Source organism: Acanthopagrus latus, chromosome 9 (genome assembly GCF_904848185.1).
Source record: "Acanthopagrus latus isolate v.2019 chromosome 9, fAcaLat1.1, whole genome shotgun sequence".
Lineage (NCBI taxonomy): Eukaryota > Metazoa > Chordata > Actinopteri > Spariformes > Sparidae > Acanthopagrus > Acanthopagrus latus.
The window spans coordinates 4460138-4477755 of record NC_051047.1 but is presented as its reverse complement, the minus strand read 5'-3'; the positions used below and the strand labels follow the sequence as shown (position 1 = coordinate 4477755).

The 17618-nt window shown below is 41.5% G+C and overlaps 1 protein-coding gene across 3 annotated transcripts in view; it reads left to right on the top strand.

The window, feature by feature from the left end:
* Positions 1-9222: 9222 nt before the first annotated feature.
* LOC119025569 (aryl hydrocarbon receptor-like) overlaps positions 9223-17618 on the top strand; it is a 31651-nt gene continuing 23255 nt past the window's right edge. Inside the window, exons 1-2 of one of the 3 annotated variants that reach the window (XM_037109240.1) lie at positions 9223-9508; positions 9611-9915. In XM_037109240.1, coding sequence (XP_036965135.1) covers positions 9842-9915 — 74 coding nt within the window. In that variant the 5' untranslated portion in view covers positions 9223-9508; positions 9611-9841. The other 2 variants (XM_037109239.1, XM_037109241.1) reach the window with 2 other exon arrangements.

Here is a 17618-nt window from a genome sequence, read left to right as displayed (position 1 = left end):
TTTTCATATTTTACCGAAACCACTTATTTCCCCTAACATTAACAAAAGAGACTCCATTGTCAAAGCTCTGCAATTTGAATCATCCGCCCCAACCACCTCAATGACTTCTCAGTGGGACGGGAACATGGCAGTCTGTGGGCTGGAAAAATCTTGCCATTGAACAGAATCCAGGCAGGAATTCTCCCAAAGATTGTTAGGGTAAATAGGTTTGAATGTTTGGTAGTATTTAGAAACATGGGCATCATTATAATCAGAAAGGATTTATCCTGTGGAAAGTACAGCGTACTTGGCAAATTTAACGGATTCATGGATTTGGTGCAACCGCCATTTTGGACCAACCAGCCGTCTAATTTCTTGATTTTCTAAACAAAGTTTGAATGTTGAACAGATTTTTTTCTTTTCTTTTCAATTTCGCTGATGGAAAAAGAACTGGCAAAAAAAAAAGTTTCCTTTCAAGGAAAAGTTCATTCAGAAAAGAAAATTGAGTCATGCTGATGGAAAGTCAGGTCAAATTTCATAGTCGACTTAACATTTCTGGAGCTTCACAGCAAAACAGCGTAGCACCATTCTCCTAAATAACTGAAGTTACTGGAGGGGAAAAATATCCATAGCTCCATAAAGCTTGTCTGGCATCACACAAGTCTCCATGAGTGTCATTATTCACACCCTTCTAAATGCTGAACTCCTCACTGCAAGCTGTCAAGTTAAAAGCATTAGCATGCACTCTGTCTGAAGTGGGTGCACAAGCTTGACTGACGCGTCAAAGGGTGTAATAACGTTGTCCAAAGCAATCTAGGATCTCAGGGTTTGCAGAGATTTGGAAAACCACAGAGCCATTTATTTATCATTTTATTTTTGTTTTTTTATCAGCTATTTTTTATTTTTTTTCATTTTGTTTGTTTTAAAGGCACCCCAGTTACTTCAGTTGTCCAGGAGAACGCTCCGAAACAATTTTACTCTGAATCTCTAAACTGTTTTGTGGACTAAGAAAGATTCACCTGACTTCCCATTAGCACAAAGATGAGTAGATAATAGCTGCGGTTTCACCTATGCTCTAATAGACGATGTAGCACACACACACACTGTGAACATGCAAAGGGGGGGGGGGGGGAGGGGCAGTGCTGTAAAGGAAATGTTTGCAAGCACTAGATCTTTGCAGCCAACGCTGAGAGACAAATTCATTCAGCACACACTCACACACACAGCTACAGTACAGAAACAACATTTTCCTGTGTACACATCCTGACACACAAACGCGCACACACACACACACACACACACACACACACACACACACACACACACACACACACAGGAACCGGAGTAATTAGTCAACAGTAAAACAACAATACTCCACATTCAGGTCTCACGGCTGAAGCCCTGTGAGGCCAGCTGAGGGGTTTGGCAAACTATCTGTGCCAAATTTCCCCTGGTTTTACAGCACGTTTTATTTCACTCTGCAGTATGGACTGGTTCATCGGCACTGTTTATCATTAAAACAGCTCAATAGCATGGCAACCAGAATAGGTAGATTTTCTTCTCTGTTCACACCTGCCTCACAGCAGACATAGACAGCTCCTGCAGCAGTCACTGCTTCATCTACACTTAACACAGGTCATAAAAGAAATATATTTACAGGAAATCTATCATTGTTAGTATTTATACTTCCCTTTGTGATGTGCAAAATTTACAACTGAAACACACAAATGACTGCGCATAAAAATGTCAGCATGGTGTCTAAACTCCCTGCTCTTGAAGTGTGTGTTTGACAGACACTGTTGTTCCACAGCACAGTGCGCAGCTTAGAGAACATCTATCATAATAAGTATTTCAAATCCATTTTCCCAATTATTTGTGTGTTCAAATCTGAAATTGGCAGCAGTGTTTTAAAGTTACTGCTTGACTGACATCTGCTGGCTCACGCTCGGATGATTTCCCCTCGTTGTCATTTCTGTTATACTAGCAGCCAGAATTGTGCTATGTCAGTGTTGGAACATGTAGCGTTACACTAAAGGCTATTTTCTGAAAGTGAACAAGCACAGGACACAAAATAATTTAACAGAAGCAGTTTTTAGGCGGCACATTTGCTCCAAGGTAAGGGCAGCAATGTGCCTTTCTGTCTTTCTAAAACGGATGCGCAATATTCCTGCTTTTCCAAAAAGCCGCCCCTGAGGTAGGCATAAACACGTGATGTGTGTGAAGCACGAAGTTTGGCTATGAACAGTGACAAAGAATTTGTATTCAAAATAAGAGCTTTACATTGCACCCCACTGGAGTTTAAAACTGGGTTTTTAGCGGGGGGCTTTTAAATTGAAAGTAGCGACCATCGTTGCTTTCCGCTACAACAAGAAGCGGACACAACCAAACAGCTACAGAGACCGAGGAGACACTACCATCTCATGGATCTCAGCGGCTGTCCAGTTGCTCATCTTGACGAGCACAGATGAAGTGATGGACTGACTGCTGTGATCAGCTGTTTCCTGGTTTTAAAACTCCCCGGCTGTGGGTCGCACAACAGTGCAGGTCATTGACACCTGCGTCCATCTCACTGGCACATTGACGCCTCGTTTTTAGACAGCGATGGAGGTGGAAATAAGTCTACCCTCTGAGGTGGCAAACTGGGGGTCTGTTTTACCGCCTCTGTATAAAATCACGGACCGAGCTGCAAAAAAGACGGCCAAATTGGTGGCTTGCTGCCCTGTATAAAAACGGCTAGTGTTTTGCACTTTACCTGGCGTGCACTGGTCTTTGAGAGTCTGATGTACAATAGATTGCCATATTGTCTATTGCCATAATCCAGGACAGATAAAAAGACAGCTTCAGTGATCCATTTCCTACAGAACATGGGGAAAGTAGTTCTGTTTCTGTATAAATAACCATTTTTTGGCCGTGGCTTGCTAAACAAGTGTGTTATGAAATTTTAATGTGGGTTTCTGATTCAACCAGATGCACAAATAATTGTCTTCAGAAACACTTTAAATACTGTGTCCTGTTAGAGTGGTGACATGCAAACCAGGGTCTGTGATATCTCTGGCTCTTGAGACTCTCATGAATTTGGTTTTAGAAAAGGCTTAAAAAGAGATTCTTGCAGTTTGTCAAAAGCTTGCTGGACAATAGTTATGGCTTTATGTGCAGATTTATCACAGCAGCACTGGATTGTATCATCAGCATAAAGATGGCCGTTACAATTTGTTACAGAGGATGTAATTTTGTTAGTATAGATTGTCAATAAGACAGGACCCAGGGTTGCACCTTGTGGAACCCCTTTAGACAATGATAAAAACATGGAACAGTCATTTCCTACAGTCACACATTGTTGTTTATGAGACAGGTCATCCTTGAATCAATTACAGGAATTACAATCAAAACCAACCAATCACTTAACCTCTGTATAAGCAAAGCATGGTCAACAGTGTCAAAATGTTTTGTTAGATCCACAAAGAGGGCAGCACAGTATTTCCCTTTATCAGCAGTAGATATCATATCATTAGTAACTAAGGTAGTCGCAGTAACAGGACTATGCTTATCTCTGAAACCAGACTGGTGAGGACTCAACACAGGATATATTGAGGGGAATGATTTGAGCTGATTATTGACTAATGATTCCAGGACTTTAGCAGGATAAGGCAGCTTAGAAATTGGTCTAAAGTTGTTGATGTCAGCTTTATCATCACCTTTATGCAGTGGGAGAACATGTGCAGTTTTACAGATCTTAGGGATAACCCCAGAAAAAAATGGATAGATAAAAAAAGATAAGTAATTTGATCAAGAAATTGATGCAGCACAGAGCATTAACAAGTATGTGTCTATCTATCTATTTATCCTCCCATGTTGCTTTCCTGATACTTTTACCTTCAAGTGCCTCCCTAACAATAGAGGAAGTGAAGTTCTGGTTGAAGGTGTGATTTGAAGGTGTGTGTATATATATATATATATATATATATATATATATATATATATATATATATATATATATATATATATATATATATATATATATATATATATATATATATATATATATATATATATATATATATATATATATATATATATATATATATATATATATATATATATATAAATGTGGCTTCCAGGAGTTACCTGTGATACACTTGGTCCACAACTGTGTTTGGGTGGGTGGTTCATGTCAAGTGGCATCCACATTAATGCAAGGACCAAAAGTTTCCCTGCAGAACAGTTGCAATTTCACATGATGATCAGTGTCATTCACATCACCTATTGGTGACGTTTCCCTTTTGTTCCCGGCTAAAAATGCCATCTTATTTCATCCTTAAAGATAGCCATGATGCACATGTTTATTTGCATTAAGTGCAGGGCTATGACAAACACAAGTGGTCACTCGAGATGAATGTAGAGAAACATGTGAGAGCCAGGTGTGAACATATATATGTTGTCCTTATAAGATCCACTTTTTTGCATATATTGCACAATGATGGCTATTTCCTGTAGCTGACAGTACAGCAGTTGTTTAAAATTAGGGGATGACTGAGTTCTTGGTAAGACATTCAATAAGTTGATGCTCATGCTTCAGAATCATCTTTTAGCACCAAACTAAGATCACGATCCTCCCTTAACGTTAAGCAAGAGTTAAGTCTATAAAGGACTACTGCATGTGTACTTACATACTTCCTGTAGAGAGCATCGCCCTGGTGACAGGAAAATCGTACGCAAAAAAGTGCAGCTGTCGGTTTTTTTTTTTTTTTCTTTTTTTTTTTTTAACAGTGGGGTCTCTCCCTCTGGCTCCAGCAGAAACACAGTAGTCACTTCCATACTTATCTAATAACATCAACACTTAAAACAGTCTGACCACACAAGTGCAAATGAACAGAAAGCATGACACTCACACGGAGCTTTTTATGACCTGATGTTCATTTAAACGGAGCTGTGGTTGAGGGTATAATGGATGTCAGTTACATCTCACTGTGTTAAAAACTGCCCTCCTGTGCTTCACACGCGATGCTTCCCTTCCCAGAGGGCAGGAGTCCTGCTTCTCGTCAAGCCTCTGCCTGTTTGAAAAGGACTCCGCGGAGTGCTGCTGGCCGGCAGAATATGCGATGGTCCACACAGGATTTTCAACACCAGCTGCTTCAGGTGCAGCATCAGTTCTTCCAGAGACTCATTCCCTAGAACAAAACACTCACACTAATAAAGTTTAAACAGTGAAAATGAACACTCTCATTTCTATGTAGATTACAGTACACAGTTGAGTAATGAAAGTGCCTCCAATTTTCATTTAAATGTACGTTTAATGAATCCATCTGCCTCTCAAGGTAACATTAAACTAGTTTTGTCAAATGTGAATTTGTATTTTGGTCCACATACCTGACAGTGTCCAGGGCTCAGTGCCTCAGCTTCATATACTTTGTCTGAACTGTTCAAATGATGAAATCGCAACAGTCAAACACAGCACTGTAATGACTTTGAGGGAAGTTATGCAGTGGGTGGAGGACTAAAAAAAAAAAGAAAAAGGCAGTGAGGTTGCTCACTGAGCTGGCCGTCCCTAAATGAAAACCACTGTTGGGCTGAATAAAACATTACTCTAAAGTTAGTGTGAAATAAAGACATTGAGCCTGGTGTTGATGGCCCGTCACACAGGAATGTACTGGGGCCAAATAAACAAGCGCACAACGTGGGATAAATGCATGGGAACTGTTGCACAGCGCTCACCAGCAACCACACACCAGATTCTGTGGTGCGTCCGCTGCCATTTTCACAACTCCCATGTTCTTCGGTGCTAGGCTGCTTTGTTGTTCTGTTGAACACGGGGGTCTCTGTCGCTACACAAAGCCAGGTTAGCTTCAGCCAGTCTAATTTCATCTGTCGCACAAAGCCATCTGGTACTTAAGTATCCAAACTAAAAAACTATTGTGAGAAGTAGCCCAAAGATACTAAAAGACAACACCACTCAGCTACAGTCTGTTCACCCTGCTGCCATCTGACAACAGATACACAAGTATCTGCTGCCATAACACCAGACTACAGAGCAGCTTCATTCTCCAGGCTACAATTTTGTATTTTCTCTATGAATAATTCAAAATGTATCCATCGATACAAATGCTCTCTTTAGTCATCACTGGCTTCACAACACGGTAAACACAGGACAAATTAAAAGTCATGTTTTGTCATTTGGTGCGGCTGATTGCTGCCATGGACACAAAGGTTTTGTTTTGGGTGTTTAGGCTCGTATCTAACTGGCTAAAGACTAATCTACATACTAATCAAGAGTGGCCTAACACTACAGAGCAGCCTGAGATCTCTATTTAACTGACCAGAGAAGGGTTGATTCTGATGTTTTGTATTATATAAACCTTAAAGTAAGCTTCCCTCTAGGCTGGTGCATGGAATTTTTCCGATGATTCTGAAATCAAACACCACTACCTCATTGAAAAAAAGTGATGTGATTACAGAAGAACTACCACAACATTGCAGATAAATGCCCACAACAACACAGGTGTGAGTGATTAGTGGCTTACAAAGTGTGTTGATTAAGATATGTATCAGAGTAAATAACGTGCGTCAATCATCAAGCCAGTAACTCAGCTGCTCTAGTCTTTATGAGATGCTTGGCACAGTCGTGCTTGTTAATTCAGATGCAAATGTGGCAGACAACAGCGCATGTTTTGACAATAGTGACAGAAACAATCCAAGTGTGTCTGTAAAAACACTGAGAGCTGGCTCACTAACGGCAGCAAAAACAAACGGCAACCCTCTCCTGTCAAAGCAGCTAATCAAGTGGTGTGTTTAATGCTGAAATGTGACACACGGTAAGAGTACCGCTTTGTGTGTGAGCCGTCTCCATGGGAACTAGCAGCAACATGTGTCTAGCTGTCACCGATGTGTGGCGAGGCGATGTCCTTCCACACAACCAAAAGCTGCTTTCAAAAAAGCTAAAGAGCTCTATACATCAAACGGCTAAACAGATTCTGTCATTCAGAGGTAGACAAAACAATGGAAACACCTGCAGCACGGCGTGACACACACTCAACAGCATCTCAACCTGCGGCCTCCAAACTCATCATACGGCTGGATCAACATCAATCTGGAACAGCTTCAACTAGTGTTGTGTCATTTTCCTAAACAGCAGAAGCAGGTGGAAAACATCATAACGCATAACTCAAAACTCCAGGGGCCAAGAAATCACAAATTAATCTGATCTTTTAATTAATCTTTTTTTGCACACTTGTTTAAGCCAAAGTCTTCACTGTAACTGCTAAGCTAAAAGCATGAGTGCTGTACCTGTCTGAAGTGGTTGCACAAGCTTGACCGTGCATCAAGGGTATAAATGACGTCTTTTCAAATCAATTTGGGATCTCAGGGCTTCTGGACAGTTGGAATAACTGGTTGTTTCTCTATGTTTTAAAACTGTCCCCATCTACTTTAGGAGAATGCTACAACGTTGTTTTGCTGTGAAGCCCCCGAAAAGTTTTCATGACAAAACTTCACCTGACTTTCCATTGTTACGAGGGCGACTAGATAATGACTGAATTTTCATTTTCAGGTGAACCTATAAAGACAATCAACAGTGTTGAAGAAACAGTTGTGATGAGAACAGAGCCATTATTTAAATTTTTCTCCAGTCTTACATCAGTCATTCAATCATAACACCAAACATGAGATTCATTCAGTCATTGTAATCGGTTTCAATCAGAAATAGTGAGTTTTGCATGAAATAATACTTCATTGTCGAAACAACAGCCCTGCAGATGATTGGCATTATAGCCCCATTAACCCCCCCCCCCCCCAGTTTGTTGGGGTAATCTGAAATGTTTAGCACATTGTGACGTCTTTGGTCCATGTGCAATTTTTCACATGGACAAACTTTAATTTCCCCAAAACAAATTCAGCCTCAAAGCTATTTTGTGACTATCAGCAAACCTGCAAATGCTGTTGTTCCTGACACTCAGGCTAAGGTAGGGAGGACCAATATATACTGTGTCTTTATCAGCACAACACATGATTGCACAAGAGTTTTCTAATGGTCGATTAGCCTATCAACACAACAAACTTAGATTAGCTAACAACAGAATGTGTCATTGGACAACAGCAGTGATGGTTGCTGAAGATAATCCTCTGTACATGTAGACAGTCCACTAAAATAATCCTAAATCGTATTGTCTCAACTGTATTTCTAAAAACAATGCTTTTATTTTTATTAAAAAATGACATTTCTGTGACCCCAAACTTTTGAATGGTAGTGTAACAGTATAAAATATGTCTTTATAAGCAAAGCTATAACTGGTGACAAATACTGCAAAACACTCTGCTTAGAAACAGATGCTGTTTCCCATGGTTTGAGTTAGGCTCCTTAGTCCTAATAACTTTAAAGGGAGGTCTCACTACTGCAGCATACAGTGAAAGTCCAGACAATAGTGGTCTAACAATGCTGTGGAAGCAGTTTGGGGAAGGCCCTTTCCTGTTTCAACATGATGATGATGCCCTTGTGCACAAAGCCATGTCTGTATAGAAAATGTTTTTTTCCCAGTTTGGTGTGAAAGAGATTCAAGCCCACTGGACATCCCAGAGGGGGAACATCGGCCGGCAGCAGCGGCTGATAGCACTGACGCTTTTGTAAGCTGGATGGGAGCAAATAATGCAGTCAGGGTCCAGAACCCGGTGGTGGACAGGTGCATATCAATGCCAACTGTTGGGGGGGTCAGCTGCTAAATCACTTACAGAGGTTGAGTGACAGTTCTGGTGATGGAAAAAAAAAATATATACAGTATATATGTAGCATGAACTAGGGGCATAGTTTGAGTTAGAAGCCCCCACCACTATGTAGCGTAATGACTCACAGTACTCCATACACACCCCTGTATAAAACCTGTAGCAGTGTTTCATAATCAGCAGGCGATCTGAGGGGCGATGCAAGCTTCCTTTTTAGCAAATGATCCCCTTTCGCCCTGCAAACGGCTCGGATCAAATGAGCCTGACCAGACTTTGACTCGCTGGACAAGGTCTTGCTTGAAGCTCTGTGCCAGCTATCCTGATGCGTAATTCATTCATTCATTAACATGCTGAGTACGTTTTAATATATCTTAATTGGCCCCCCCCCCCCCCCCTTTTTTTTTTATCAGCCACTCTTTTATTAGTTTACATAAATCAACTGTCATGGTTGTGAAAGCATTAAACATTCTCAACAGATGAAACAAAAAAAGTACCTGGGCATTGTAAGGTATGAGTACATGTATAAATGGATGATTACAAGACATGGAATATAGTGGGAAAATATTGAGTTAAATTAAGTTATATATAATGATATTAGAGAGGCTTTGGTGTCTGTGCTCAGAAAGTTCCAAGCGAGGAACATATTTTCCCAACCGAGTGAAAAAGTCCCACTGTGGATGTGACAGAAGCAGAAGTGATCAGGCGCTCTCAACCAGTCCACCTTAAAACACAGCTCTGACACAATGTACATACACATTTCCTGTAAACGCCCCGTGCAAAGAACCAAGAAGAAAAACTCCAGTGACTCTGACTGACAGTGGTAAGGCTGCGGTGTGGATCCAGAGGTTTGGGAGGGGGGTTGGACAACTGGGCTGAATTCTGGGCCAAACTTTGTCTGAGTTTCCTTCCTCCTCCCTCGCAGAGCAGCTCGGCAGCGGTGCTCAGTCGGCCGCGGCAGGTCTCACCCTCAAGGTCAGCGACAGTGACCGCCCACGGGAGTGTGTCAACGCGGCAGCGAACCTGCGCGGAGCTCGTCGGACATGGAGGTCTGACCCAGCGGGAGGAGGAGGAGGACACACGACGAGACCGCCGGCCTGCGTGGCGGAGCAGTGAACGTTAGCCTAACGTCAAGTTTGTGAGCTTTATAACTTCAATGCCGAGTGACACCATGTTGGGACACCCAGGGTCTTACGCTAACAAGAAGAGGAAGAAGCCCGTCGTCAAACAGTAAGTCACACACTCTTCTGTTTAATGAGTCCGGGCTGCAGTTTTATTTGTTTTTGTTTCGTTTTTTTCCTCCCTTTGTAGTTATTCTGACCGTATGTGTGACTCCAACCTGTTGGCGGTACGTGTTATAAGTTGGAGTTAAAGTAGAGTCAGCTAATATTTGTGCCAGTGCCGTGAACGCACCGACAGGCATGTCTGTCTGTCCATCAAAAGTTAGAGACGCGCGCAGTAAAAAAAAATTAATTAAAATTTAAAAAAATTTTTTAAAAAATCCGCGAGCCGTAACGTCACGTCAGAGAATCAAAATGTCAACTTTATTTACATCTGAAAGCAGAAGTTGAGGGGTGGTGAGGAGGAGGAGGGGGGGCAACAACCCGGTAGTGAGGGCTTTGTGCCGCCGCTGGTCTCCTCCGGGTTTTTATGTTTTGCGGACTACCTTAAGAAAGTGTGCTGCCTGGATCTGGCATGGATCTCTTGCCCTCTCGCATTAATCACAATCAAGTTGGAGAGTCGGCTGCTGCTCTCACGCGATGCTCCGAGGAGGGCGGGGGGAGGGGGGGCTTCGGGTATGTTATTGTAATCTGATACGGCCTCTGGGATCACTGCTGCCTCTGTGTGTGTGTGACTGAGCGTAAGTGCGTGAGTGAGTGTGTGTGTGTGCGTGCTGCCGTGCCTGTTCCTCTCCTTATCCCTCTCCTCTGTCGTATTCTCGCGTTTGTGAAAGTGTGTTTCAGCACGAACCCTGACTGTACACTGAGTTGGAAGTACGGTAAGTATAAAGTATGAACACAACAACAGAGAGGAGTTTCCTGCCTCCTCATCAACGTGGACTAGCAGTTGGAAAAGTAAATGTACAAGCAGTGTGTTAGCGTTGCAAGCCTAACTGTAAATCTTTGGCTAGCTCATGATACGGTCAGCGATGGCTTTTTTGATTCTCCATTATTACGTTTTATGTTTCACATCTAGGGCATTTGGCAGTTGTGTTTGTCCAAAGCGAATTACAGTATATGGGGTTCAGGATCCAGACCAGGGGAATCGAACCAGCGACCTTCTGACATCAAAATGCAGGCTCTACCCCCTGAGGCCATGTACACACGCACCAAAACAATCTCTTTTTCCTCTGTTCCTTCCTCAGCATTGTTTCGAGAATATTTGCGTCCAAACGGATTCACTGAAAACGACTCAAAACGCTATATGAATGCAGTTCATATTCCAGGCCTGTAGGTGGCGCTTGAAATTCACCAAAAACAGAGAAGAAGAGACGGAGCATGCGCCTAAAGCTTGCGCGCTGTATACAAAAAGATAGTAGACGGAGAAACCGAACACAACGAGAAGAAGACGAAAATGGCTAGTGCAAGGATACCAGAATCGTTTGTGTGGACCGATAATGAGGTCGAACTGCTGCTGCGACTCACACTCGACTACAAGGCGAGTAAGTTGCAAGAAACGCAAACACAAGCAGGCAGTCCGCCATTACTGTTGTTGTTATGAGTGTCGCAGGGTTCAGAGATCAAAGGCTAGAGGTCGAGGGGTGGGGCGATGGCGTCATGGAAACTGAAAGTGTGCCGATTCGCCGTCCACACGAAATTGCAGGGGCTGTGGGGGCCATGGTTTTAGAAGACGCTGAGCAGAGGCAGAGTTACGTTCTTCACCGCAGAGTTTCGTTAACTTGTTGAATGTGTTTGTTAGCTCGTTAGCATTTGTCAGCTGGTTTCGTATGTTGCTGCTGACTGCTGCTCTGCTCCATTAACATCACGTTGCAAAAATCGCAAATCTCATGTGAATCGATTTTTTTACCCACCCTTACATTACAGTCCTCTGAGGGTCCTCTGCTTAGGGTTCCAGTTACGTAACCAGTTGGGTTTATGAAAATAAAGAGAAATGTCTGTCTCATTCTCAAGAGGAGAATTTGACATCTCCAAAAACCTGTTAAACCCATTGTGTACTACCTGTATATCAGACAAGGTTAGAAACTAGCAGATTAAAGCGATGAAGCGCCTGTCATCCATAGTTCCACGCATAAAGGAACAGTTCACCTAATAATTAAAATTCAGTCATTAAGTAACCACCTCCATGCTAATGGGAATTTGGGGAAGGTAACATCATCCATACAATATTTTTGAAGTTTCACAGCAAGAGCTTTGCAGCATTCTCCTGAACAACTGAAGCAGCAGGAGACAAATGGGTGACATTACTGACACTCCTTCTGACTTTGAGTAACATGTGACTGAATGTGACTTTTGGCCCAAAGATTAAGGGGCCGTCCACACGGAAACGCTCTTTTGTGTAAACGCATGTTTTGCATCATTTTGGCCGACCATCCACACGGATCCTGTAGACGCAGTGCCTGAAAACGCACTTTTTTGAAACCAGGTCTGGTAAAATCCGAAAACGTGGCGTGCGTTTTCGTGTGGACAGCAAATCCACATACTTTCCGAAATGATGACGCCATCACCCCACCCCTCGACCTCTTGCCTCCGAGTTCTGAACCCTGCAACAACAACAATGCGGGCTACATGCTTGTGTTCGTGCCGCAGAAGATATTGAGCCTTTCTTGCAACTTACCCGCCTTGTAGTCGAGTGTGAGTCACAGCAGCAGTCCGACCTCATTATCAGTCCACACAAACGATTCTGGTTTCCTTGCACTAGCCTTATTCATCTTCTTCTTGTTGTGTTCGGTTTCTCCGTCTACTGTCTGTTTACAACATGCAAGCTTAATGCACATGCATAATGACTAAACATTATTTTTTTTGAGTGAACTGCTTCTTTAAGTAGTACTAGAAGTACAACGTTTGTCTTTAAGATTTAACAATAGTGTATAGTTAAACCAGGTACCCTTTCTTCCATATATAAACCAAAGGCCTTGCCCACAATGACAATCCAAAACACAGCCCCGCTGTTATCTTTAAATTGATTGACATCTCTTTTAATATAGGGATTAACAAGTGAAAATAACAGAAATCCAAGTAAAGGTTTGTTGACTTAAGTACTGTAAACATGTAGCTAAAGATCTAAAGATCTGCGTGCTTATAGTGATCTTGCAAATTGCGTTAAGGCCGTTCCCAGTGTGAATCCCAAAATAAAAAGGTGGTCTGTGTGCAGACGTCTGTGTTTCTGAAGATGTGGGACTGCACTGAGGACTGAGGTTTCCTGGACGGCCAGCTGGGCTCAGCTGCACAAAGGCACCATTGAGCCTGACTGTAAAAAGCTGTGGTCACTACATAGGAGCATTCCATGGCAGATCTGGCCATCCAAATTCTCTGTTTTATTACCCACATGCCTTCTGTGTTATTATTGTGCTAGTAGTGTCATTATCTATTCTGCGTGCAGTTTTTCAGAAGACCCTCACAGAAACGTTGTTTTCCATCTGTGACAAGTTTAACGCTGAGTTATGTTCTCGTCACGAGCTCACATACAGTATGTACACTGACTGTAGTTTTCTAAATCGATATCTAAACAACGGGGACTTATTGTAATGGTTTTGTTGCACCAGCTTTGTGACAAAGGAAGGAAATGATTTTGAGCCTGCCTTGTCCGTTTCAAGTACTGTTTTTCAACAGTAGCAGCATTCCCACAGATTGTTGTGAAGTATGGGTTAATTATAGTGTATAGGCCTCATTAAACCATCTCCATTCCCCACTCAAGAGACCGCAGTGGTAGGCCAGTGTGTGTGCATGTGTACTTAAGTAGCACTAAGGGGATTAGTGAGGTATACGCTTTGTAGTATGATTATGCATTTATTTTAGCAAGCAGTGGTATCCACAATAAGTCGAGATGATATCTTTCATACCAAGTGCTCCTTGCCCGGTAATCTGAAGGGATTGTGAGACACTCTCACAGGCAGACGTGCTGATAAGAGATTTGGCAGACCACCAAAACACTCCCGCTGAACAACAAAGTTGCCCTTTGTTCTTTGCCCTTTGTTTCATTTTCAAAGAGGAGCGCTCACACACACCAGTTACACACTTTTATCACTGTCTAACACTCCTTTAGGAAAAGCTTAATTTGCACTGACATACTTACTATAAAAATGGCAATAAAACCAAAGAAATAAACAGGTAACAGGAGAATAACTAATGCTTTAGTTTATTAGTTTATTACTTGTTTTTTTATGTTAAAGTTGTGTTAAAATATGTGAGCAAAACTCATTTTATTATTGTTTATCATTATCGTTTAAAAGCTGTGATTCTTCTCAGTCTATTATATATCAACATGTTATGGGGGGCAAACTTGTGGTCATTATTAACTGACACAGCTCATTATTTGTGTCATTATGAGCCCAATTAGGGAAAGGACAGGAGAGGAGACTTCAGCCTCTGTCTATTACATCTAGATGCCTCCCAAATCAGGGAGCCAATCTTGAGCTGTTTCGCTCACAGAGTACAAACGTTCCCTCACGCATCACCTTCACATGCCTGATTTTAATGCGAGCAGGTTTTGAGACTTTAAATGCCGCAGAGGATCTTCATTATTTATGCTTCGCCAGTCTTTTGCCCCTTATTCTGTAAGTCCAATGCACACCAAAAAAACCTGAAGTGTTCAAATACAGACTTAGATGTTGATTAGCACTGTAACAGTAGAAGCTTTGAAGTCTTGAAGCTCTTGTCAGCCCTACTGGGTACGCAGGTTTTTTACTCCTTGTAGGCTAAGAGATGTAATGTTTTTAAGACACGCGTCACTGTGTATCACCATCTCTGGAAATGAAAAAAAAACACTGTGGGTGCATGGCAGTCAGATAAAGGCATCCAGCGTGCCATGGAACATAAAGGGGCTGCTTCCCAGATCATCAGAAATCTCAGTCCAAACCACTCTCGGAGCTTTTAAAAACCTTGGCAGAAAACTGACCTGAAGCCAGTGTTTTGAGAGTTGGCTCTAAAGAGATTGTGGCTCACTCCCTCCCAGAGGATGGCACTTTCAACAGACTTCTCACTTCTTATAGAAACCTCTGCATCCAACTTTCCGCTGTGTATTCAAGTTTCAAACATTGTTTCACATATAGTTGATTCAGAGCACAATACTTGAATGACACACCATCGCCTCTCTTTAGCTCTGAAGTTCCTCTAGACACAGCTAAATTGACCAATTTACTGACATAGTGAAGCCTTTTTTTTGGTATGTTCATGTAGCCTTTTCATTTTCTTTTGCGCTGTATGATTCAACTGGAAAACAGCATTCACCCTCTATTCTGGGGAGTGAGCTGAAGTGTTTTTTCAGTCAGCATGGGCATTAAGTAATAGAAAACCACGATTCTGGCATGATTGCAGAGTGTTTCAAGTGTTTGGTGAAAATTGCTGTAGGATATGTTAAGTAGAACTATTTATGTTGTAACCACTTCATCCTATTTGTTCTCTTACAAAATATGTTATTCACTGTGAGTTCTGTTTTGTTTTCCACCTCTGTCTGGAAAACTCTTTGCAGGATAGAGTCCACTTTTGTAAACTATCCTACTTCCAAAATTGCAGCCAAACATGTGTATGGAGAGCACTCTTTTCATACTTTTGAGCCACTGAGTCATGCTTGTGGTTCAAATGATTCATCTACTTTGAGCAGACAAATGTGTGTCAGTGTCATTACAGCAGAGTTAACAAGGGCTGCCTGGACTCTGAGATCGAGGTGTTTGGGTTCACTCCTCTCTTTTGCTTTCAAGATAAGTAATCCAACTAGAAATCATCAGTCAAACATCCCTCATTTCAACAATGAAAGTCCTGATGTCTGCTGCTCAACCCCGTGATCCATAGCAAATCTAGGTGGAAAAGAATGTTCTGAATACTGACTTTTGTATTCTTGAGACACTTCTTGAGAGTGAGATCAGTCCCGCTTCTCTGAGAGGTACAGCTCGGATCAGACGCAATCAAGGTTGCATTCCCTGCAGACTATTCAGTGGTAGAGTAGGACATTCTATGGTCTATCATTACCCAAAAAAATAATTTTTGGGAAAGATCTGATCAAATATATTGTGATGTCTGATGTTATTGTATAGAATCAGATCAGTCTCAATATTAACAAAGGCTCATAGAAGGATTCACAGCTGGGTTGGGCCAGTTAGTAATGATGCCTTCGTTCATCGCCATTGACTATTGAGTCCTGATCATCGTAACATTGTGATTTAAAAGGCTTCCACAACAGAGAGCTCAGATACTATAGCTAGTGTCTGAGTTGCTTTAAGGCAGAAGATGTTTTTTGTTTTTGAAATGTGGGAGAGAAACTGAAAATATGTTTTTTGCTGCATTTTGTCTTTGTGTCCTGTTTATTAATTTCTTATTAAAACAGCTTATCACCCATCGATGACTTACATTGGGGTCCAAAAGACAATCGTAATATTGTCATGCAAACCTGAACATTTTAAGAAAGCTCAAGGATTCAGAGATTAAGTTGAAGTGTCAGACGTAAAGTTGTTATCTTAGCAAGTGTATTCTCGGCATCAGAACTTGGTTTGACTAAAAGAGACTAGATCATTTATATGCAAAGCATGATTAGGTAGACCCAAAGTGATCCCACCATCAGAAGATCGGTCCCTCAGAGTTAGCAATGAGACTTCATCACCGATACACAATTGACTAAATAAACAATGCAAGACTTCAATCAGCAGAAGTGCAAGATGATTGTCCCCACAAAGTTAATAAATAAATGAATACATATTTTAATCTAGTAAATCATAAACCTAAGATACTACACACTATCATAAGTTTGATTTACTATGTCATAAATGTTAGATGCCTATGATACTCTTGAGACTTCCTGTTCTGGTTTTTTACCAGGTTGAAATAAGCTTTAATATATTTTGAGGTGAGTGGTTTCTTAAAACTAGGTTGTTTATATCAAACAAATATATAGGCTTTTTAGGACCTGGAAGCTGTAAGACAGTCTGTCTTTCTTAGCAGGTGTGTAGTGTAGGAATGTCAACATTTGAGTTTTGGTCCTCGCCCTTGCTCCCTTTCACTGACACTTGGTTAAACCCTCGGTGTAGCATGTGTGGCTGATTTGTGAGTAATGACATGTATTTCCAGCAAGCCTTGTGAGTTATTTTGCACTTGAGCATGGGTGGTCTTCAACCCTGTTACCCTTAAAGTGAAAGTCAAGCAGAGCAAATAAAGCTGCTGTCACGGTAAAAACTGGTTTCCAATTTGACAAGCTACAGTCAATGGAATGACTTGTGGTACTGCTGTATGTTTTGCATGCTGGTGCCTGTCTGTATTTTTTCTTGGCTGAAGATTGTTTCTTCCAGAAAAAAAAAAAAACATCCAACTTTGTTATTTTCCTCTTTAGAGGTTTAGAGGTCGATAAGGGCTATAAACAATTGTAATGAACTTTTATTTTCAAACAAAGCGTTAGAAGCTAGCTACTGTAGCTTTTGGTTGTCAAATGCAAACAATTGAGAATGCAAAAATTTTAAACAGCAGCTTTCCTTGTTTTATCCCTGTCAACTCAATTTTACTTCCCAATGGGTAGTGCATTTAGAAGGCCAAGGCAAATACAAAACCTTCAGCTATCAAAATATTTTATCATAGCCGAGTGGCTTCAATGAATTGATGAGTTGTCAACCTCGAAATTAATCGCCAACTGTCAATCGGCAGCCAGTGAAACGGTTTGAGTATATTTGTTAAGAAAGAAAAGTCAGAATTCTTGGCAGCCTACAGCTAAATTTCCAGATTCTTCTCCTTTGTGCACAAAGATGAACAACTGACTGGTTCAGAGTTCACTCT